Source organism: Staurois parvus, unplaced genomic scaffold (assembly GCF_062004578.1).
Source record: "Staurois parvus isolate SC_StPar_1 unplaced genomic scaffold, SC_StPar_1.0 ptg000057l, whole genome shotgun sequence".
Lineage (NCBI taxonomy): Eukaryota > Metazoa > Chordata > Amphibia > Anura > Ranidae > Staurois > Staurois parvus.
Window position 1 is genome coordinate 1,766,816 of NW_028317853.1, and position 23,953 is coordinate 1,790,768.

A 23,953-nucleotide genomic window follows, 5' to 3' on the forward strand; every position below is an offset into this window, starting at 1 on the left:
CAGTACGAAGTAGACTTTCATGGGCTGAACCACCTACTCATTGTTTACATCTCTGAATGAATTCAGGGCAAAGAACTCTTCTTCAGATTTCTGTAGTCTGCCACTTCATCACAGAGCCTCACTTTGAATCCTACAGCAGAGGAACTCTTAGCATCCCTGCTGTATGTTTCATAAAGTAAATTAACAGATAAAACCAGTGGGCAGAGATAAGCCCCAATAACTGTGTTTACTTGAAATCTTGCCACAAACTGCCCAAGGTATATAAGAAGCCAGTAAGCAGTTAAAGTATAACTAAAGGAAGAACATTTTTTTCAGTTTTAGATAGAGTGGAGAGGGGGGTTAGAACCCCTGTCAGTTTTGTTTCTTTTTCTCTCACTTCCTGTTTGTCTTAAGGAAAGGAAGGGAAATCTTCGCAACGGGACACAGATGGAGACAAAAAAAAAAATCTGCCCCTCCCTTGCTCTATCCAAAATGAAAAAAAAAAATTTCCTACAGTTCTACTTTAAAAACAATGGCAACAAACCAAATTTAAAATATAAACTCTATACTGGCAAACTCTTTAAAGTGTCCATGTGTCATAACTTACCTTCAGTGCTTCTGCTCAACACAGAAGCTCCCCGGAGATCCTATGTATATTTCGACTTGGAAAATCAGTACTCACATATGATTAGTGGCAACATTCAGACCTGGTTATTGGCCACAACAGACATGGAGAGCTGCACTGTGGGAGGCAGGAAAGGATCTAGGCATGTGCCTGAGATGGGAAGTGCCGGATATTTAAGGGCTTGCTGTAGTGGTTTGTTTCCATGGGTTAGAACACTAAACATAAATTATTAGTACCAGGATGTTTTGCTTTCATTGATAAAGTGACAGATTTCATTATGTCAAGTCACGTCCTAATTATTTTTTGTTTAGTGGTAGCACAAAAAATATAAAAGGAAGGTATAACAGCATCCTTGAAAAATGCCTTCACAATTTTATCAGAGAGCAGACATCTTGTTTCCTAAGACCTCAGAAGAGAAAGTTAATTATCACGTTTCATGTGCAGAATCAGATTAATTTAATGGTGTTCTGGTTTGTAACATTCTTCCGAAAAAGGGAATTTAAATGATATTAACTTTTGTTGTCTTCAAGGAACTTTTATTAAGCACTGTTATCACTGAAGGGAATAATTGATTTTAATTTAATTTTAAAAAGAAGAGTGGAAAGGAGAGCGGATCTTTAAATCAATAGAGACTTCCAATTTAATTCACTTAATTCATTGCCTAAATCTATCTTTTTAGTCTTAAATACAATTACATTCCAGCTATCAATCATTCGGCCATATGGCAACATCCCACAAATGCTGTAATGGTATTACATTAGCATGTAGGACTTAATTAGCAAATTACATGCATATAGTTACATTGCTGTGGTTCACATGAATCCACTTTTATGGTAACTGGTAACCTCACTGTGGTAGATCATATCAAACAAACTTTCTGCCTTACACAATAAAGTCTTAAAACTAAAGGAGTTTATAGGCATCGGGTGAACATTGCCCACATTCTGCCAGAATGGTCGATTACAGTTATTTCTACGGCTGCTTTTCCATAAGCGGAGACACCCACAGTCCATCATATAGCTAGAGGAAAAGTCATTTAGCAGGTAGCATATGGTTTATTCAAATCCAATCTCTACCCTTCACCCAGCATGATATAAGCTGGCGCTTGCGATATCTGTTCAGAGCACAGTCATATACACTTGGTTAATAGGGGTGTATGTTATCTGGGCAGTGGATGAGAAACAGCTCTTGGCTCAAGTAAAAGCAGTATCCTTAGTGGCAGTTAGCTTATAAAAGATACATGTTTATCAATTCCACCAAAACACACACAAAAATTATTAAAAAAAAAAAACTCCTTGCATCCTCCGAACCCTACACCAGCAACTGATTTACAGGAAGGCAGGAAAATCTTAATAAAATGTGTTCTAACTGGGAAAAAAAATCCCTCCTTATCCACAAAGGCATTCAGCTACTCCCTGTATTAATAATACATTGTGTTATTTATTTTGTTTTCTTCGCAGCTCTTACAATGAACTACCATTTCTGAATGTGAAGGTTATTCTTTATTTTCTCCAGGTGCAAAAGATTGTCCCCTTTCTTTATTGCAATGAAGTACACAACTTTCTACCAAGCTTAATGCAATCTTGCAGAAAGTATAAAGAAGGCAGTTGAGCAGGAAGAGGGGGGTATTTGTTTATAAATGGGGTCCTCTTCAAGAATCCTACCTAAGAATTAAGTTATGTTAGCAAAATGCATAAGCAAATTTGGTGCGTTGTCAAAGTTTACACAAATGTGTTTAGATACTGTCGTTTATATAAATGTTGAAGACAATTCTCTGAGCAGTAGCCTCATCAATGCTTCCAACAACATCATTCATTATAGCAGACAATTAATAATATGATGTGATACTCACCATCCTGTAATGTAGGCTGAGGACTTGGAAAATGGCTTCCCGGTTTATCTGGAAAAACAAATAGTATGCAATTAAAAATACATATTAATCATCCAGACATTAATAAAACACAAACAAAATATGGTAACTTTTAAGTATACTATAGACTTATGATTTGTCCAGTAGATGGATTATTTTAACTGGAGGAAGAGATAATTAAAGGTGTTGTCCTTGGCTTTCATCCCAATACAATGTTGCTATGTAACAGAAAGCAAAATTGGTTGCTGTGGTCTACACCATTGTTATCCTTTTTATCTGTACATATATATGGCAGCTCTCTGAATCTCTGTTGAGTTCTGAGGTTAAATCCAGGGTGCACTGGGCATGACTTAATGAAAAACAAACGGCAAAATAGCAAAAGTTATGCCTACGTTTCACAAAGTCTGGGAACCCTGGGTCTTCAATTTCCTAGGAAATGGCTTTTGTCTACTAAACCTTTGATTTGCTCGGTACAGCCTGGAAAGGTTGATACAGAAGTACTCCCCACACACACACCCTTTTCTACCTTTCCCTTTCAGCTCTCTACCCTTTTCAACTCCTGATCCCTCTAAACCAGTGGTGGGCAACCTTTTTTTTCAACTGAGCCAAATCTCGCCAAAACCATGATTGAAATTTATTTTGAGAGCCACATTTTTAAAACTGAAAATACATCTCCCATATAGTAATTCATCCCCCATAGTAATTCATCCCCCATATAGTAATTCATCCCCCATAGTGTAATTCATCCCCCATATAGTAATTCATCCCCCATATAGTAATTCATCCCCCATAGTAATTCATCCCCCATATAGTAATTCATCCTCCATATAGTAATTCATCCCCCATATAGTAATTCATCCCCCATAGTAATTCATCCCCCATATAGTAATTCATCCCCCATAGTAATTCATCCCCCATATAGTAATTCATCCCCATAGCAATTCATCCCCCGTATAGTATTTCATCCCTCGTATAGTATTTCATCCCCCGTATAGTATTTCATCCCTCGTATAGTATTTCATCCCTCATATAGTATTTCATCCCCCATATAGTAATTCATCCCTCATATAGTATTTCATCCCTCATATAGTATTTCATCCCTCATATAGTATTTCATCCCCCCATATAGTATTTCATCCCTCATATAGTAATTCATCCCTCATATAGTATTTCATCCCTCATATAGTATTTCATCCCCCCATATAGTATTTCATCCCTCATATAGTATTTCATCCCCCCATATAGTATTTCATCCCTCATATAGTATTTCATCCCTCATATAGTAATTCATCCCTCATATAGTAATTCATCCCTCATATAGTATTTCATCCCTCATATAGTAATTCATCCCTCATATAGTATTTCATCCCTCATATAGTATTTCATCCCCCCATATAGTATTTCATCCCTCATATAGTATTTCATCCCTCATATAGTAATTCATCCCTCATATAGTATTTCATCCCTCATATAGTATTTCATCCCCCCATATAGTATTTCATCCCCCATATAGTATTTCATCCCTCATAAAGTAATTCATCCCTCATATAGTATTTCATCCCCCACAGTACTATTCCCCCCCCCCCCTTCTAGTAAGCCAAGTCCCCCGTGTCAATTCACTTACCTTTTGCGTTCCTCTTGCTGTCTTCCCGCGCCGTTCGGGTCTTCAGGGCGGACTGTGAGAGGAGCCTATCTCCCCTCCCCTCACGTTCGGCACGCTGCCCCGCCTACACACATCCTGACAGCCACATCCGCGGGCCGGATTAAAAGGTCCGCGCGGACTTTTGGGGCTGCCAACCGAGAGGAGGCAGGGGAGCGGCCGACCGAGAGGAGGGAGGGGAGCAGGCGCCCGGCACACAGAAGAGCCGCATTAGAGTGGGTAAAGAGCCGCATGTGGCTCGCGAGCCGCGGCTTGCCGACCACTGCTCTAAACGGATTCTAAACTATCTTCCTTTACACTTAATTTTTTTTTTTTACTATTGTAAAAAAATATTGTACGACTCAGTACACTTTTCAGTAACATCTATGCCACTTACCTAATACTAAAGCCACTAGGTTTTTTTTTTTACAATGTGACTGTTAACTATGACTTTGCAACCTTTGTAGTCCTGTAAATCAAACAAATCAAATAAACAAATTGAACATTAAAATGGACCTACGGCCTACAATTCTTTTTTTTGGGATAGTATAGAATGGGGAAGGGTAGAGCTTATGTTGGGTATAATCTCTTTTCTTTTTTAGGCTGCCCATAGATTAGTCAGTTTTTTAGTTCTTTTCGTTGAATGAAATAAACTGACCCAATTCCCCCATCCATATATTCGAAGTGGATGGGGGAATCTTCCTGGTTGAGCTATTGTATTCTGACAGTGGGGATACTTCCTCGGCGTCAGAATACCCTGATCAACGTTCCAGGCTATAGCCTGCAGTGCTGATCAAGTGGGGAAAATCCAACAGGGTGGTTGTTCAGAAGTTGACTGGCTAATTCAACAGAATTTCGATCTATGTATGGCCGGATTTAGTCCCCAACGGGACCCATCCTACAAATTCAAGTGTGGTGAAGGAAAATCTGCCCATTGAAAACATATACAGCAATAACATTTTGTCAGACTAAAATTTTTGTCTACTTTATCCAAAATCAAAAATTCTGGGTGATATTTAAAGTTAAAATATTATGCATCTTGCTCTGGAATTTGTACAGGCAGTCCCTGGGTTACGAACAAGTTAGGTTCTGTAGGTTTGGTAAGTTGAATTTGTATGTAAGTTGGAACAGGTACATTTTCTAAGTTTAACTCCAGCCAAAATAGGATTTTTAAGTTTTGGATAGCATAGGGAAGAGTTAACTGGACATACAGTGACGTGGGATTGCTGACAGGTCCACCGAACAGTAGGTGCAGCAAGATGGCCACCCAGTGGTATCTGGGGCAGGCATGACGTCGTGCTGCCTCCGTTCTGAAGTATGAGACGTATGTAACTCGGATGATTGTAACTTGAGAAATGCCTGTAATGCTATGAAAGTGAACGGTCTGTGCAAGGTATACATTTCTATGAAATCTAGGTTGTAATGCAAAGATTCCTCTGCTGCTCCATGGTATTCTAGGGACAGAGAGCTGAAACTAGACATTTCACCAGGGGTGCATGCATTAAATGTAACACTTCTCTATGAAGAACACTGTAATTCATCTTCAGACCTTACTTCAACAAGCAACATAGGCAACAACAGCCCACCATTTACAAAAAGGCCATGGTAGACTAGAGACTTTTCACGTTCCCTCACCTTGAAGCATGAAACAAACAAGACTTTTAAGACTGTCAAATAAGACAGGCACAGTTTGCCTGCTGAAGCATTAAGTCAGACTAAAAAAAATAAGCAGACATGTTAGTACTATAAACAACCAAGCCAAGCTAGGTTGTAGCTAGGATGCATACTAGGGCATAATTAAGGACTGAAAAAGGTGATATTTCCCAAGGCTCTTGGGGCCAATGGTGTCCAACTGTGACTGCTGTGTCCACCTTATTTACTGATTGCTCACAACATATAAAAGACTCATTCCTTCATGACCCCTGAAGGATTCTGCATGACATACGAAGGGGCCCTTGTAAAAACTTCACAGTAAGGCCCTGTGGAATTTCAGCTGTGCCTCCAATTTTAAAGAGGAAAATAAATAGCACTTTTATTATAAATCCCTTAGCTTTCCCCAAATAAACAATGTATTTTTATGCTCTTCATCTGTTTTGTAAAATTACCACAGCATGATGTGCATTAGCAGAGCAGTCTATTTTAAGCTGTGGTGGTAGGTGGCAGAAACCTGACTGGTCAGCCGCTAGGGTTAGACAGCGGAAAGAAATAATATCTTTGTGCGTGAACTACAAAATTGGTCACAGTCAAGGTAGAAAAGAAAAATACAGCGCTGCTGTACAACAGTGTTGATTAGAAAAAATTCTCACTGAGTTACAGAAATATCAGCACTACAAAGTATAATAGTCAAGCCTGAGCCACATTACCACAAAGTACTGCTGATCAGTGAACCAAGACATGCTTTGCGGTTAGTAAAAAAAAAAAAATAAAAAAATAAAAATGTAGCCCATGTTTAACAATGCAAAATATATGTACCAGGGTTACTATTCCATATTTCATTAGAACCTTTGAAAATGCTAAGTGAGGTATGCACTACCTACTGTGCAAAAAAAAGAAATGTTAGGGCAGGCTGCTGGTTTAATCAGTCTAACTTGGACTTATCACATGTCGAGCTCTGGATAAAAAATATTTGCATATTCAGAGTGTTTATATGCATGCAAGGCTGCAAATGTTATTGGTTGTAAAGAGATATGGAAAATCTTCTATCAAGAAGAGGCAAAGGAGGAGGGGGTTCCAGGCAGAGCGCCAATGCACAGTCACTGTTGTATTATTAACAACTGCGTTTAGAAGGCAAGAGCAAAATAAACATTCCATCAGATATTAATCAGCTATTTAAAAAGTTATTTGCCATGCAGGAGGCTATAGTACTTAGCCTGGCTTACACACAAACTCCTAACGTTATGATTTCTCAGACAAAGTGAAAAATATCTACAAATCCAGGACTCGTAACAAGGAAAATAAAATTTGTTTTTCAGGGGAGGTTATAAAATAAAACCGAACATTTGATTTGCGTTAGCGCAGCTCTTGCTGTCAGAGTACATCATCCTGTGTACCCCATCCATCAGCCTGCAACATCTGGAGGATTAAGAGAAACATAAGACTGGATGGGCTATGTGATCCTCCAACAAATGTCATCAAGTACTTTTTAGGTTTCAGTTGGTGGTGGACAACAAAGCTTAGGAAAAAGCACTAAAGACCAGAGAGAACAGAGAACCTAGGGTGGCAAGATGTTGGGGGGCAACTTACTAGGCTTTGACAGTGCCACATAGTCCTCCATGTCTCCAAAGACCGAGACTCAGGGAAAAATGGTAAGTATGCCAGACATTTTAGCACAGCATGAGAAGCAATGCTCCTTCAACAAATGTCATTTAGTACTTTTTCGGTTCCAGTTGGTGGTGGACAACAAGCTTAGGAAAAAGCAATAGAAACCGGAGAGAACAGAGAGCCTAGGGTGGCAAGATGTTGGGGGACAACTTACTAGGCTTTGACACTGTCATATAGTCCTCTATGTCTCCAAAAGGCAAGACTTTTTGATTAAAATAGGAAAAAGGCAAAAATGGTAAGTATGCCAGAAATTTTAGCACAGCATGAGAAGCAATGCTCCTTCAACAAATGTCATTCAGTACTTTTTCGGTTCTAGTTGGTGGTGGAAAACAAGCTTAGGAAAAAGCAATATAAATCAGAGAGGACAGAGAGCCTAGGATGGCAAGATGTTGGGGGACAACTTACTAGGCTTTGACATTACACATAGTCCTCTATGTCTCCCAAAAGGTAAGACTTTGTGATTAAAATAGGAAAAAGGCAAAAATGGCAAGTATGCCAGAAATTTTAGCACAGCATGAGAAGCAATGCTCCTTCAACAAATGTCATTCAGTACTTTTTCGGTTCTAGTTGGTGGTGGAAAACAAGCTTAGGAAAAAGCAATAGAAACCAGAGAGGACAGAGAGTCTAGGATGGCAAGATCTTTGGGGGCAACTTACAACATGTGTACACATTGCCACAAAGTCCTCCATGTCTCCAAATGGCATGACATTGTGATTAAAATAAGAAATATGAAAAATTATAAGTATGCCAGCAATTATAGCACAGCATAAGAAGCAATGTTCCCATGTGCCATTGGATTATTAAGCAAGGGAAAGGTAAAAGTAATATAGTAATGGTTAGCTACAATTGGTCAAGCTACCTCCCTACTTACTTACCTACCTACCCATTGTTGCAAACTAGCAAATGCTGGTAAGGAGGGCAGCTAAAGTAAGACATGAAAACTTCAGATTGACTTTCAGCAGGGCAGGCGTAAATGCTAAAGAAAATAGCCCAACAAGGATTTGAAAAAAAAAAAAAACAACATATCAGCCTTAACACCCTAACACCTAACCCAAAGGTTACAAATATTTGAAATGGCATACAATCAAAGGTAATGTGGAACAAATTGCTTTTGTAAGGCAATATTTAATCAATAATCCTCTTCTGATTTGTACAAGACTGCTGAAATAAAGTTACATTTCTCCTGCATTTTCCTCGGATTTAAAAATAGCCATAATGGTATCCCCAGCTCCAGGCCACCAGGGGGCATCACTCCTACTGTATAGAAGCACAACCCTTTATAAATGTTATTGGAATGTTTAAACAGTAAATTGAACAACATTTTCTATTATGATGCTGCTATTTTGTGTGGTGTTTCAGGCTCAGAAATGAGATATAATGACAGATACATTATTAATGCCGTCATTTCCCAGCAGCATGACAGCAGACTGTTCTACAGTAGTTAATATTATTTTCTGTTGTGACATGTCAGTCTAATGCAGCTCTTGGAAGTCCTTTTCTGTAGAGGGATATGCTGGTAACTGTAGATTACACAGCAAACAAGATGATGGGTCATGGATAAAACATTGATGGGTTTTGCAATTCTCCAGTTGAATTCTGGACAGAGCGTTGATAAGTGTGGCAACTTGAGAGCAGACAATGCTGGACTATCCAATAAGCTTTCATACGGTAGCATATAAGTCAAGCGTTTCTCAATCTCATATTACCAGGAACAGATGTCTTGAAAGGAAGGAATAACCTGATATAACTGCTGTTCAGCTGAACATAATCCATCAACAAATGATCAGGCAAAATGTATCAGTGTATGTGTGATTTCTACAAGGAAAAAATAGCAGGCCAATAATCTCCTGGCAGAACCAAAAATACCACCATTGGTGTCTTTACATTTGACAAGGCAGTTAAATATAGAAGCGATGCTTGCTGTCGTTGGGCGTGATAAAGGTAATGGAACAGAGCCAGCTAGTGTGGTAGAGTTGGTATGTTAGAAGTGATAGTATTATCATCAATGTATGTCTTTTCCTAAAACGTTCAGTTCCTGGATATTTGCACTGTATTATGGAAATGTCATAACTTCAACAAAGATTCTTTGAATTTAAACACTGCTGGCAAAATTGCATCAGTCTTTGGGACAAGTCTGACATACAGTATATACAATCATTATCGATACAAATTAGAGCTGGCACCAGACACACAGAAAGATGCACAGTTGGAATACATATAAGGGATCTGTTTAACTGCCAAAGGATTTGTATTTCTGTTCATTAGAGTCCAGTCAAATCTTAACTATACTTAAACCTGCTCCAAGTCCATTCTAAGCCTATTTTAACTACCCTGTAAAGAAAATAGATGTGTATACTTACCTATTCTAAGGGCACTTCAACCGGGTCACATGATCAGGTCCCAGTGCTGACTTCAATGTAGAGGAGGTACAGAAAACAGATGCCCCATGTGACGGGAGTGACTTTGGGTGGGAGGCCCATGGAACACAGCCCCCTTTGAAGAGGTCGAGAGACCCCTGTCTCAGCTCCCCATATCCCTCTTATGTGTAAGCCACCCTGTGCCTGTTAGTGGTACACAGTGGTCTGTCCTGATATTGTGTAGACATGTATAGGTGGGGTGTGGGGGTTTTTCATTGCTTACTGCCACCTGGTTGTTCTATTGTGTCTTGCTTGCCAGCAAACTGTTATGGGATGTATGTGTTCCTGTATTGTCTACTGCCATGTGGTGTATCCCATTGTTTTATTGTGTGTCTTGGTTTGGTGGGGGGTGTTTCTGGCAGCCCTTCCCCCTGATGGGACGCCCTGCTGATGTGTTTCCTGCCAGGGTGTGTAGTTCCTCGCCCTGTGTATATATCTTGTATCTATGTTAAAATAAAGCAGTTCACTTCCTGTCTTAAGAAGCCTGGTGCTGTCTTGTCTTGTTTAGTCAGCGGTGGTGTCCGTGTTCGGTGTTCGGACAGGGAAGCGGGAGTCTAACGGAAATACACAAGTGCAGTCTGGGTCCGGTTTCGTTATATTGGTGGCAAGCGGTGGGATTGTGCTTCCAAGCTATGAACATGTTCAAACCACCACCAGGATTTAAGATCAGGAAAGGAGACGTCGATCAACACAGTGGAAATATGGACCTGGCATCAGAGTTCCCAGGGCTGCTGCAGACTGTTCTTGCAACATACCTCAGGACTGCATCTACGAATCAGTACCTGGAGCTCAGGCAGCGGATTTGGGAGGTGGTTTGGAGAGGAGCCCTCCAAGTTGCTAATATGGACAAGGGAAAGTGCTATCCAGCCACAGGGGAAAGGGCCAGGGACCATCGTAAGTTACGGATGCCACTCCTGGGAGAGCGACCCCAGGAGCAATGGGTGACTGAGTTGGACAGGCTGGTCCAGCACGATATAGAGCTGGACAACCGATATCGGGCTCTGCAATGGTAAGCAGAGTAGGAATATTTAGGGGTGACAACAGAGTGCTCCCCTGAGGGACATGACTTTGGTGGCCCTGGATTGCTGTGGGATAGCCTTACAGATCATTTTGTGTTTGGCGATGAAGGAGAACCTACCCTGGAGGAGTTGCGAGAAGACAGAGAGGCTATGTTTGGTCTCACAGGGGTCTCAGAGCTTGAACCAGACCTGGAGTACCTGCTGAAGAAAGAACTGCATCTGGAAAGGGCATACAGGCAACTGCTAAAACATGTTCGGCAGCATGCCCAAGAATCGCCAGTGGAAATTCCAGAGACTGGGGATTTGATAGACTTCCCTGCTGAGGAAAAACAACCTGGTAAGCCTCCAGCAGAAGACCTGGCAACAAGGCCAAACATTAGTGAACTCTGCCCAGCACTGGTAACATCTTGTGAGTTCCACGGACAGGAGATGGTGAACCCCTATCCCCAGACACCAGTTCCAGAGATTGGGGATTTGATCGATTTTCTACTGAGGAGGAACCAGCCGGCACGCCTCCCGCAAAAGAGCTGGCATCAGGGCATGGCGTGGTTGACCTCTGCCCACAACAATCAGCACCGCAGGAGCTACAGGAAGATGATGCAATCGGCACCTCACAACAGCAGCTTGAGCTGATGTCCATGGATGGGACTTCGGTCTCCACTGACACAACCCCAGCAAAGGGTCTGGCATTGGGACAAGATGATGTCAGCCTTACTTTGCAAACACTGGGGGATGTCCATCAAGTCAAAGTGGATGAGACTACAGTCGCCACCTGGATACCCCAGGGATGCTGGTCAGTCGGCCCAGATCCTCCACCGCATGATGGAGCCGGCCCAGCCACCCTGTCTTCTCCCCAGCGGCTGAGAGGACTACAGGGAGAAGGACCCGTCCGTACTTCTCCCCAGCGGTGGGTATGTTCTACGGGAGAGGCAGAGGTTGGCTGGGTGAGTAATGCTTTGTGTGGGACAATTTGTTTGGGGTACTGTGTGGGTGCTGGCATTGGGGGACTGGTTGTACAGACAAACTTTGGAGTCCATCCGTCTGGGATTTACTCCTGCGTTAGTCTCCTGCCGAAAGCGGAGATTTGTGACAGGAGTGACTTTGGGTGGGGGGCCCATGGAACACAAGCCCCTTTGGAGAGGTGGGGAGACCCCTGTCTCAGCTCCCCATATCCCTCTTATGTGTAAGCCACCCTGTGCCTGTTAGGGTACAGGCTGGTCTGTCCTGCTATTGTGTAGACATGTATAGGTGGGTGTGGGGTTGTTTATTGTTTACTGCCAGGTGGCTGTTCCATTGTTCTATTGTGTCTTGCTTGCCAGCAAACTGTTATGGGATGTATGTGTTCCTGTATTGCCACATGGTGTATCCCATTGATGTGTTTCCTGCATGGGTGTGTAGTTCCCTGTGTATATATCTTGTATCTATGTTAAAATAAAGCAGTTCACTTCCTGTCTTAAGAAGCCTGGTGCTGTCTCGTCCTGTTTGGTCAGCGGTGGTGTCCGTGGTCGGTGTTCGGACAGGGAAGCGAGAGTCTAACGGAAATACCCAAGTGCAGTCTGGGTCTGTTTCCGTTACACCCCATAGTAAGCCTATGGGTGATATCACAACTCTGCAGTCATTGGCAGTGATCTCTCCTCTTCACTGAATCTGTCCACTGGAGAGATCACGTGACCGCAGCACTCTTAGCATAATTAGGCATACCCATCTTTCCTCTACGCCAAGGGTCTCCAAACTACAGCCCTTTGCTTGCTTTTATCTGGCCCTTGGGGCACTATTCTCCCACTGACAGCAACAGTAAGGCATAGTTCCTGCCATTGACACGGACAATAGGGCACTATTCCTCCCACTGACCCCAATGATGGGGCACTATTCCTTCCACTGACACCAACGATGGGGAATTGTTTGCTCCCACTGGCCACAGCCTTGCCCCCTAAAGTCCGAAGGACAGTAAACTGGCCCTTGGTTTAAACAGTTTGGGGACTCCTGCTCTACAGGGTAGTTAGAATAGGCTTAGGGGTGGGAGCAGGTTTAAGTATAGCTAGGATTTGACTAAACTTTTATTATAACTTGAGAGATTTACACAATTCTGCAACATTTCACAGCCCTGTTTGTCATGGAAGACCACATGGTTATTCTCTGCTTAAGGCCTTATCCCTCTCCAGCCTGTGACTGGAGAGCAAGTGGAAAGCTCTTCACTTAGTCACTATGCATGCTATGCTCACTCTGCTCTCTCCTCCTGTCAACATGCTCCTTCTTAACACTGGAGCACAGATTACTGGCTCCTTGTGCTGTTTCTCCTTTTCACAATCTGAGTTCTGCTTTACTGGAGTCTGCAAAAGACTGATAACTAATCAAGTTCAGGTGCAAACAAGTCAAAACGAGCACCAAGCAGTTATCTCAAAAGTCAATATCAAGTAGCAATAGGGAAACAAAAGTAAACAAAGCATTTCAAAGGCCAACACCCCCTTCATCAAGGTTTAAACAATGTAGCAAAAGGTATGTAACTGGACTCATTACAAAAGTTCCTGCATGTCCTGTGAAGTACTGCTGAACCATTCTCTTTTCCCGAAAACATATATGCTGTTACACTAGCCACTGGCTTTCTGAGTTGCTGGCCCAGAATAAGTATGTAGATTAGGAAAGTCAGCATAAAGTCAGAAGTCCTTACCTGCATCCACCTGGGTCAGTAACTCAAAGTACTGAAGTAAGAGAGATGCCATGACAAGCAATCACCTATTATTTGAAGGCCATAAGTGGCAGCCTCCATGTTACTCTAAAGCCAGCCATAACCAATGCAATTGTACTGCAAAAGAAAATCGCTCAATTCCCCCATCAACACAGTTAGTGTTGATGGGGGAATCCCTCCCGCGGAGCCAGTGTGTTCTCCCAGCAGGAATGCAGCTGTCCCTGTTGAGAGAACAGTGATCATTGCTAGTGGCTACAGCCAGTGGCAAAAAGCACACAAAAAATCTGACAGGCTAGTTGGACAACAATCGAATTGTGTATAATCTGTCTGCTCATAGATGGTTTGATTCTTGGCCAGTTCAGCAGGGAGAATCGAACCATCTATGGCAGGCTTTAGAAAGGGTTTCTGGTTTCTTTTGAGTTAGACTAAGCCCTGCTTCACACCGGTGTGCCTTCAGGTGTGACATGCGATTTACAAATCGGACCTGAAATTGCATCTAACGTCTTTCTATGGCACTGTATTAATCAGTGCGATTTAAAGTAGTGTGATTTCAAATATAGTTCATGTACTACTTTTTTCCAATTTCATTGCGAATTGCATTGACTGTTAAATGAAATCGCAAACTGCAGTGTAATCGGAGGTACAAATCGTATTGATCGGCAGCTTTGAAATTTAAGTGAAGTAGAGCAGTTTCAAAGTTGCATTCAGTGTGAACAGGGCTTAGTGAACTTTTTCATTTTAGCAGTTACAGTATTTGTGGATATCCTTCATAGATTACTTATTGGTTTCAATTGCTAACTAGAATTGCTCCTTAAAGTACAACTTTCATGAGAGATATACATTCGCTGCCACTGCTGACCCATTTTTCTGAGAAGGCTAAATATCCAGTACTGTACATGTTTAACACTTAGCCTGTTCCCAATTCTCTTACTCCTCACCATTACACATAACAACCCTACCTCGCACTGGGTCCTTTATCCCCTGAACTCCAACCCTCTTCTCCAAACTGTGTGCACTGCACATTCAGTGGAAGCGATTGCGCCCATACTCCCCACCGTGCATGCACCTTGTGGGCCATTCTTTTCTCTGAACATGCATCATGTTGTTCAGATTATGAGGTTGAAGTATAGAAGAAAAGAGGCTGGCAGTCTGTAAAGCACTGTGGAGCACAATTATTATGTTCAGTACATGTAGCCTTTCTTCACCAGGGTTAAGTAGAACTCTAGAGCTCCTCCTAAAATTGCAAAGGCTTCCTTGAGCATTGGTGAATTGATCTCAAACCAACAATGACCAACAATGCAATGCAAGGGGGCACTTCTATACTGACTACTACGAATATTAAAGTTAGGAGCCACCATAAATGTTTCTGTTTGCATTTCTTTTCTGTAATTATTATTCGTTACATTTCAATATTTTTACTAAAAAGAAGGGTGTAGAATAAAATTATCTGCCCATGGCATCAAGTATGCTAGGCATTGCATTCTCTTTATTCTTTTAAATAAAACGTCCTACAATTTAGTGATGATGCCAGACTGTAGGTATATTTATTTAAGCAAGGGCTCCCTGAGACCTAAAAAATATTTAATGGGTTCCTCTGGGGTAAAAAGTTTGGGAAAGGCTGTAGTAGAGGTTATTTTCCATTCTGGATAGAGTGGGGAAAAGCTAAAACATCCTTCAGATTTTTAGGGCTTCTGCCATGTAGATGTCCACTCACGTGATATAGGACATGATGGGAAAAGGTGTCACCAGGCAAAAAAAGACATAAAGAGCAATACAAAAGGGACAAAAGATTTAACTCTTTGCCAATCTGCTACAAAAGTGTAGTTCCCACTTTCAAGATTTCCCATCTCACTGGGCAGGAAGTAAGGGACAATCTCCCAAATAAGGAGGAATGGGTACATGGACAAGAGCAAAAACTTGACAGAAAACCTAGTACCTGTCCTATCCAATGGATGGAGGTGGGCTTTAATAAAATAGAAAGCATGCTGCAATGTGTAGTAAGATGGAGCAAACAATTAGACTTTCTCATTTCCCATCTCACTATAGTAATCTGAAATCTAATTGGTTGACCTAGGTTACAAATCTTAGCACAGCATCACCGCTCCTTGTTCTGTTTTACTCAATAAGCTCGTTAATGTTAATATAGAGCCTGGGTTTCATTAAGTTTCGGTAGTGTTTGAGCATGTTCTTTGCTCAGAATATAGTAATGCCCAAGTAAATTTTATTCCTTTACATAACCAGTATTTACTAATCCTGCTGCCACACTGGGAAATCCTTAAAACACACACGGATGGAAAGCTTGTGGACCAGCGATGATGAACCCTTTAGTCTAATTACTCAGATACTTGTGTTATTTACCCTAATGTACAGAGAAAGGCTTATAAAAGCTCTCTTGTGAATCCCTAAAAGACAGCACTAATGGAAGAAGATAAAGTTCAAGATTAGAGTAAACCTTTTTCTGCAGGACAGACAATCATAAACACCATGAAATTACATCCTTTATGAAATATATTCAGATTATTATGACTGCTGTAAATTAGGCAATTAACAAGTTTCCAATAAGGAATAGCAGCACGGATTTCGCTTCATAAAAGTATGCTATTTTTCTTTTAGGAGTGGGGTAGAGTGCAGAAAAATTAACATCCTTCACAACTACACCAGCAAAAATCTCTCTTGGACCGGATGTTTAACAAATCAAGTCACACACACATATACACACACAGGGGCGGTCTGACAACTCATGGGGCCCCCGGGCAACAGGGGATCATGGGGCCCCTGCGTCTATGCCCACACTCAAAGCACACCCAAAAACGCCTATAAAAAGGTACCAGGGGCATTTCATGGGGCCCCTTTCTGACCCTGGGCCCTCGGGCAGTGCCCGAGTGCTCGAATGGTCAGTCCGCCCCTGTTTACACACACACACACACACACACACAGTGACTGGAGACCTCTGCTGGTAAGAGTGTGTAACAGCACATGAGACCTATGGTGAACAAAGGATATGGTGCGCTTGTCATAATGACACTTGGCTCCATGCTGGACAAACTGTGAGTAAGGAAACAGTTTATTCCCAAAAATCAGATATTCTGATTCTCCTTCATCTGCTCAAAGAATAGATCCAAAAATGATAACCGAAGAAAGCTTAAAGCACTGATCTCAGAAAGGGGACTGCCAATAATATCCCACAAGTTTGTGATTTCAGCAATTGATCAAATTCTGAAAAAAAAGCATATGGGTAATTCTTATACCTAACAATACGCTGATATAATTAGTAGAAAAGTTCACACTACAGTTATACCTAAAATATGTGATCAATTAAGGTTATCTTTTTTTCTTAACACATTATGCAGATGTAATAAGTAAATATGGATGATGTGCAGTAACCATGAGCAACCAATGACAGGTGAGCTTTAAAACTAACCCATTAAAGCTAAATTTTTTATTGGTTATCAGAATAACAGCACATCTCTGCTCTTTGTCCTAGCTTTTAACAGGTCCACGGACATTAAGATGAAGTACTGTAAAAAGGCAACTCCAACCTCTAGACACATTAATATAATATACTTGGTCAGGTTCATGTTCTTTGGCTGCCCACTGGACTGTGCTATAAAATTCATGATATCAAGAGTTTTCTGATGGAAAGACCCACACACTGCAAACATATCTTGGTAGAAGGCAATACATGTGGCTGTCTGGATAAACAGATCTAATACAACAGAGACCATGGAGTACAGTTTAACATGGGGACTTTGTCACAGTTCTTGTAAGAGATCTATTTATCCAGATTTGCATTCCTCAAAGGCTATACCAAGAGAGAGCAGGCTAACGAGGATTCTGTTAATTGAATGCTTCCAAGATCTCGTGGTATACCAGGCGATAGAAACTAGGTCAGTAAACCAAGGGTCTAAGCACCTCCCATGCAAAGCTCAAATCATGTCACTTGGAAAAAAATAGATGGCTTTAATGAGAGAAGGGTTCATACATCTATGCACATACTCACACACATACTGTGAATTGTTTCCAGGACAATCACACAAGCAATGAATGAGCAATGATTTATCTGACCCTTGAGCATTGTCCACATTCACTCCCACACCAAGCTCTATTACACAATGCTTGACAGCTAAGAGGAAGGGTGATGGGATTCTGGCAATAGCCACACCTACAGTTATTGAGGAATAGAAGCACTGCAAATCCAAGCGTTGAAGTGGCAAGTAGGATGAGGCATATGTTACATGGGATCATGAAGTAACGAACCACCAGAGAGACTTTATGTTGATAGATCCGGTCCCGCTCAGAAGCTGGAGCAGGATAGTGACACCCAGTCATGGCAAAGTCTCTGTAGGGGCTCTCTGCAGTCTCCACAAAGCAACCTTCCAATTCAGGTTTACATCCTTATCCTTACAGTCTTTTAAATTTCTATTGTATTGTTATAAAAAAAAAAGAGCCTGTAAACCTTTAACATTTAGGACACCATGGTAGAATCGGGCTAAGGTCAACATCTGGTCAGGAGCAATGCAATATCTCCTGGCAAACCCCAAGTCTCAAGCATAAGTGGTTCTCCAACACGTTGGACTTTGTGGAGTTCAATAATCCCATTCCAGAGAGATAGGTAGAAAGACACACTGTATATCCAATGGCAGCTCTATCTTATGTAAACATCCATGAAGTCGAGAAGAACAGACTATACAGGTACCATGTTTCTATAGATCCAGGAACATTTAAAGAATTTAAAGTCCCTCTTGAAGTTCTGCAATCTTGCATCACAGGTATAAATACAAGCTCCTGCTGAATAGAAAACAAAAATCCACTGAAAGATGTAACAGAAGAATCCGAGGTGTCAGAATTTACCTTAGTGTTGCACTCTGTGACAAGACAGTGAGATTTCCACCTACTGCTGGAACATCATAGCATTAGGACATTAAGGCTTAAACTTTGTGTGCTTAGCCTCGTTAAGGGATTAAAAAGTCCTTTTCTCTTTGTTAGGTGAAAGTTCCTTTCCATCACTTCTGCTTTGTTTCTAACGGACTCGCAGACACTCCATTTTCTCAGCAATAGAGAAGTGGCATCCGTCTTCCGATGAAATATACTGCCACTTTATTTCACTCCCCCCATTTGCGTCCTCTCCGATATAGGCAGAGACGCCCACCCCCTCTCTCTCCCTCACCAAGTGTCACCCTCACTTCTTTTAACACCAGCATACAGTTTCGTCACTGCGTTCTTCAGTGGTCTTCTCAGGCGGCTTAACAACCACCACACAATTCTGCCTACGGGAGAAGACGAAGAAGAGGAAAAAAAAAAAAAGAAGAGTTCAGGCTCCCGGGGCTCATCAAACGATGGTCCTTGCAAAAGAACGCTCATCCATTCATCAGCCAGGCAGGCACTGAAAATTAAGAGAGAAAGGGGCGAGGGGCAATAGACTGTGGGGGAGGGCTGGCAGATAACTAGAGTCTCATTGGAGGCATGTGTGATAGAAGACCAGCGCTTGCAGCTAAACAGAAGCCCAGGACAGCAGTGTGACGTGAATGCACAGGCAAGTTTCTCTGTAGGTAAATAGGCTCTCACCTGCAGTCTTCCTCCCTTAGCTCTGTGCTTGCGGACTCTTCTTCATCACAACGACCCACTGTTAATCCACTTGCCCTCTTTCCAGAAAAGGACGGCTTCTAGGGACTTTGAAAACTGACCCTATTCTCTGTATCCAGAAAGGATTGCAGGATGCTTAAGTCATTCTTAGGCTGCCAGCAAAGTGCACAAATATGGAAAGTGGCCAGATTCCTGAAGTCTGACAGATCTACAGCTGCCTCCCTCCAGCGCTGAGCGTGTTAGGGGACTCCTGTTGGTTTGAGAGTTTACCCTTTGCTGGACAGAGCTCCGGCTCTCTTTACTAGGTAAGAAGACTGTGGAAGATGGAGATAAAGAGACAGCCTGACACACAGCACTAGACAAAGAATAAATGCTTTAGGGAATTCTCATTGCAGCCTCCTCAGGGTCCCTGTATGTGCATACAAAAGCAAAGACGGGGAGGGGGCTGAGCTGTTATGTGACAGGGGCGGAGGGGGGGCATCGGCTCTCCAATGCTTTCTCTTACTCACACAACGTGCTCCAGCCATAGATCTATCTCCTAGTGTGAAACATGCAAATGTAGCAAGCTCTACAGAATGACATGTGAAAACTCCACCAGCCTATTAACTGGGATGCCCGTACAAACACACACACAGCTCTTTTCACAACCAACCATACCTTTAACTGCAATCATGGACCCAACACTCCTTCGGGGCAGAAAAAACTTTATCCCCATAGGCAAAATGTTATAATTATCCATATAGCATGAATTATTTAATGACTGAGCCCACAATTTTAGCTTTTGGCTTACACTGGCAGTTCTTCCTCATATGACATGTTTTTTTTTTTTTTTTAAGGCTTTTTGTTTTTTTTCTTCCTCATTTACTTGGCCTTGTTTCAAGTTACTATTTATTTATTTCAGGTACTTATATAGCGCCGTCAATTTACGCAGAGCTTGACATATATATTGTACATTCACATCAGTCCCTAACCCTCAAGGGGTGTACAATCTAAGGTCCATAACTCACATTCATACATACACATGCTAGGGCCAATTTAGACAGGATCCAGTTCACCTACCAGCATGTCTTTGCAGTGTGGGAGGAAACCGGAGTACCTAGAGGAAACCCACGCAGGCACAGGGAGAACATGCAAACTCCAGGCAGGTGATGCCGTGGCTGGGATTCGAACCGACGACCCTAGTACGGCCAGGCGGAAGTGCTAAGCATTTAGCCACTGTGCTGCCCAAATATTTAATCCTTCCTATGTGTCAGCTTTTAATATACAGCCACAAGTACTGTTAAAACATCCATTTCATCAAGGACATGATATGAAGAAAAACGGGAGGCTGTAAACCTTAAAGGCTAGTTTCACCTTTTGTAAAAATAAATACACCCACATTGATTAATAAAAATATTTATTAAAAAAATGTTTTGTTTTTTTTTTTTGCATTGGAGACTGCAAAGCATTGCAACCTCAATCAGTAGGTCACTGGTGCAATACTCAAGGCTTCTACAGACTAATTCTTCAGCGACAGGTCCGCACCTCACTATGGACCTTCAGTTACATGGCTGGAGGAAATATAAATGGACTACAAGTGAAGTGGCATCACTGCACTTGTGCTCCATTGGGAACTAACAGTCCCTCTGCCGCGGTGGCAGATGGGACATGTATTTTTTATATTCACAGATTCTTGTAAATGAATAACACAGCTGTGAGGGCATAGCTACGGACTGCTGTGCAGAATGTAAAAAATGACAGGAGCCTGAGAGGAAAGCAACCTCTGGATTTTGCATGGAGGGACGTTTGGGGTGGGGCTGCTGACTGTGACCATGTTTCATGTTACACCCCAAAGATAAACTTCTCTTTTATTTGCCATTTAGGGTTCAGCTATGACTCAAACTGGCACAAGGCTGAATATACGCAGGCATAAAGGAGCTGAGAAGATTTACTGTAATCATCCAATCATATGAAAAATAAATTCCTGTTTAAGTGTTTTATCTGCACTTAAAGCGGAACTTGACTTTCTCAATAAAAATTGGCTATTTTGAATCCTTATGCTGCTAGCATTAGTGAATAGATAGGAAAGTATATTTACATGTTTTAAACTGTTTTTTTTTTTTTATTTTATTAGTTACCTCCTAGTTTCCATGACTAGGCAAATTTTGTCATACATCACAGGAGTCTTCGGGAGGGGAGGAGGGGTTTTCTTTGCAAAGCACACCCTCCTGCCTACATGTTTGAGCTAAGGACAGATGGATTCCAGGAATCTGCCCTTACTCAAGATGGCCACTACCAGATATGCTAGGGGGGTGTTTTTCTAAGTGACTGTTCAGCAAAATAAAGCATGGAGGCATGGATGGATGGGAGAGTTTGCTTTGAATATTGAAAAATAATAAATAGCACTTTTGCTCAGATACAGTGTGGTTGCGTTTTAACTGGATCATTGAAGTGACTATTCCCAACTCCTTTAGCAATTAGTGTGATGGAGTTATGCATTTTGAATTTAGGCCCCATGTTACTAAATTAGATGCAGGTCAATTTACCAAAAACTGTCAATGTAGCCAAATCCACCAGCATATCTGGAGCAAACAACTCGTTAGTCAAGTCGAAAAATGTTGTTACTTGTTGGAAAACTGTCTGTGTCAGGCAGTTGTATATTTATTAATCTACCTGACAATTCAAAATGTAGAAAAATATTTTGGACTGAGGTCAACACATTGGGCCATGCATAGAAAGCAGGTATAAAATTGTCTACAAGATGTGACTCAGTTGTCCATAGTGACCAAATCCTACACTGGAAGATCAAAAAAAATATGTAGTTTTTCATTTTTTAATGGTTAATACAGACAATTCTTTCTTCAGACAACAAGACACACTCAACATTCGTCCATTACAATCTCACTACTTGTCCAATTGTTTTGCACACATGCAGCGGATGATAGAAATCAATCATATTTAGCCAAGTAAATTGCTTGGAAAATTGATTGATCTATCAGGTTGGAGAGAACCATCCGATCAGTGAAATTTATAGCCTACAGATTCTGGCAAATATATAGATTTCCAGATTGCATTTTTATCCCTTTTATACCAGATCTAGCTGAGGTGAGGCAGCAATACATTTGGGATTACAGATTAATCATTTGATTAGTGGGTTAAATGTGAAAAAAAAAATCATTAGGAGAAATAGAAACAAGATGGTCCTAAGAGATGTAGCATGCTAAATGCTTTATGATTTCATATTTATTGAGCTACCCTGAGTTTGGTGACTAGTCTCAATAGCTCATGCAACCATTTCCCCTCTAATTATATTTAATGTGGAAAAAGGATCGGAAAGTAAGCATAGTGGCTGGTGCGTGTTCTGATACAACTACGATAGATAGAGCCCTAAGTTAGCTGTGTGGAAGACCCCAACTGTCTAGTACTGATTATATATGTACTCCTGCATGTAAAGCAGCAATGTGACAGTATGGCAGTTGTGTCTTTATTATCTGTGCCTCTATTCAAATCAGAAAGTCAGGAGCTGTGTTACCGGTTGGATCACCAGGTAAAAATAAAGAAAGAAAACGAACATAGCCATCACATTTAAAGAGTTTGTAAAGTCAACATTTTTTTTCTTTTAAAATAACAAACATGTTATATAGTACTTACCTGCTCTGTGCAATGCTATTACAAAAAGCGTCCCCAATCCTCCCCTTCTCAGATCCCCCACTGATGGTCTTGGCTCCTCCTCTTCCTGGTGAGCCACCATAGGAAGCCCCTTTCTATGGCGGCACACCTGCAGGCTTGATCCCAAGCTGTGCTGCCTGCATCTATAGACACAGTGAGGCTCGGCCCTGTCTACCGCTCCCTAGTCACAGGATTTGACTGAGAGCAGTGGGAGCCAATGGCTTCCGTTTCTCTCAGCAAAGCCTGTGAGAACAGGGATAAGAAAAGAAAGCCACTGCAGATGGGCACAGCAGTGGAATGAGACTGGGCTTAGGTAAGTATAACAGGGGAATGCAGTAAAGTAAAAAATATTTAAGCTTTATGACCACTATAAGGATTGGAAAGCCACAACATATTACTTTTTGTTTGGGGGTTTAATATCACTTTTAAGTGTGCTAACAAGGTATCTGGGGAAGTTATGGGATGTTTAACCCAAAACTAAATGTGAGGCTTCTGTAAGTATAAGTGTGAAATGATGGATTACAAAGAAATATTCACAACCAAACCACCTCACTGTGTACTGCAGGTTTTAGGACCAATTCAGTAGTGTCAAGATATTCTAATTAGGAATGCTATAATGTCCATTCATGATATATAATTATTTACACGTTTCTATACTTCACTACAGAGTTCTGATGGTTTATTTAAATGGTGAATGGATATACTTAAAACAGATACTTGGGTTTGACATGCAGTTCAGCCAATTACATTACTAGTTAAGTTCTGGATGAAATTATCTGGCATGCTGTATTCTGATTGTCCATCAACACCTGGTTTTGGGTTAATTCCGAGTTTCCAGTAGAATCTCTCATTTTATCAAAGTACACCATAATTTTCTATAATCAGGTATTGAGAATAGCTCCCACACAAAAAAATTTCCTGGGACACAATAAGATGTTTCTACCAATGATAAGGAAATATAATTTGATGGTACAATGAACTGTACAACTCTACCACTTTTAGCCTTCATTCACACCTGAGCAATTGAAAGTGTTTCCAGAAGCGCTTCAATGCTCACTAGTTGATTTCCATTGTGTTCTAGTGTCACTGTCAACACTGATGTGCTGTCACTCAACCCTTAGAAAAACTAAAGAACACAGCCAGTGTTGATGGGGGAATCCGTCCCA

The 23,953-nt window shown here is 41.4% G+C and overlaps 1 protein-coding gene across 10 annotated transcripts in view; it reads right to left on the reverse strand.

Moving 5' to 3' along the window:
- Positions 1 to 23,953, reverse strand: part of AGRN (agrin) — a 653,845-nt gene that overhangs the window by 377,894 nt on the left and 251,998 nt on the right. For 8 of the 10 annotated variants that reach the window (XM_089668391.1, XM_089668395.1, XM_089668399.1 and 5 more), the window contains one exon: positions 2,457 to 2,504. In XM_089668391.1, coding sequence (XP_089524517.1) covers positions 2,457 to 2,504 — 48 coding nt within the window. Of the gene's footprint in view, positions 1 to 2,456; positions 2,505 to 17,722; positions 19,442 to 23,953 lie in introns of those variants that run through there. The other 2 variants (XM_089668398.1, XM_089668400.1) reach the window with 2 other exon arrangements.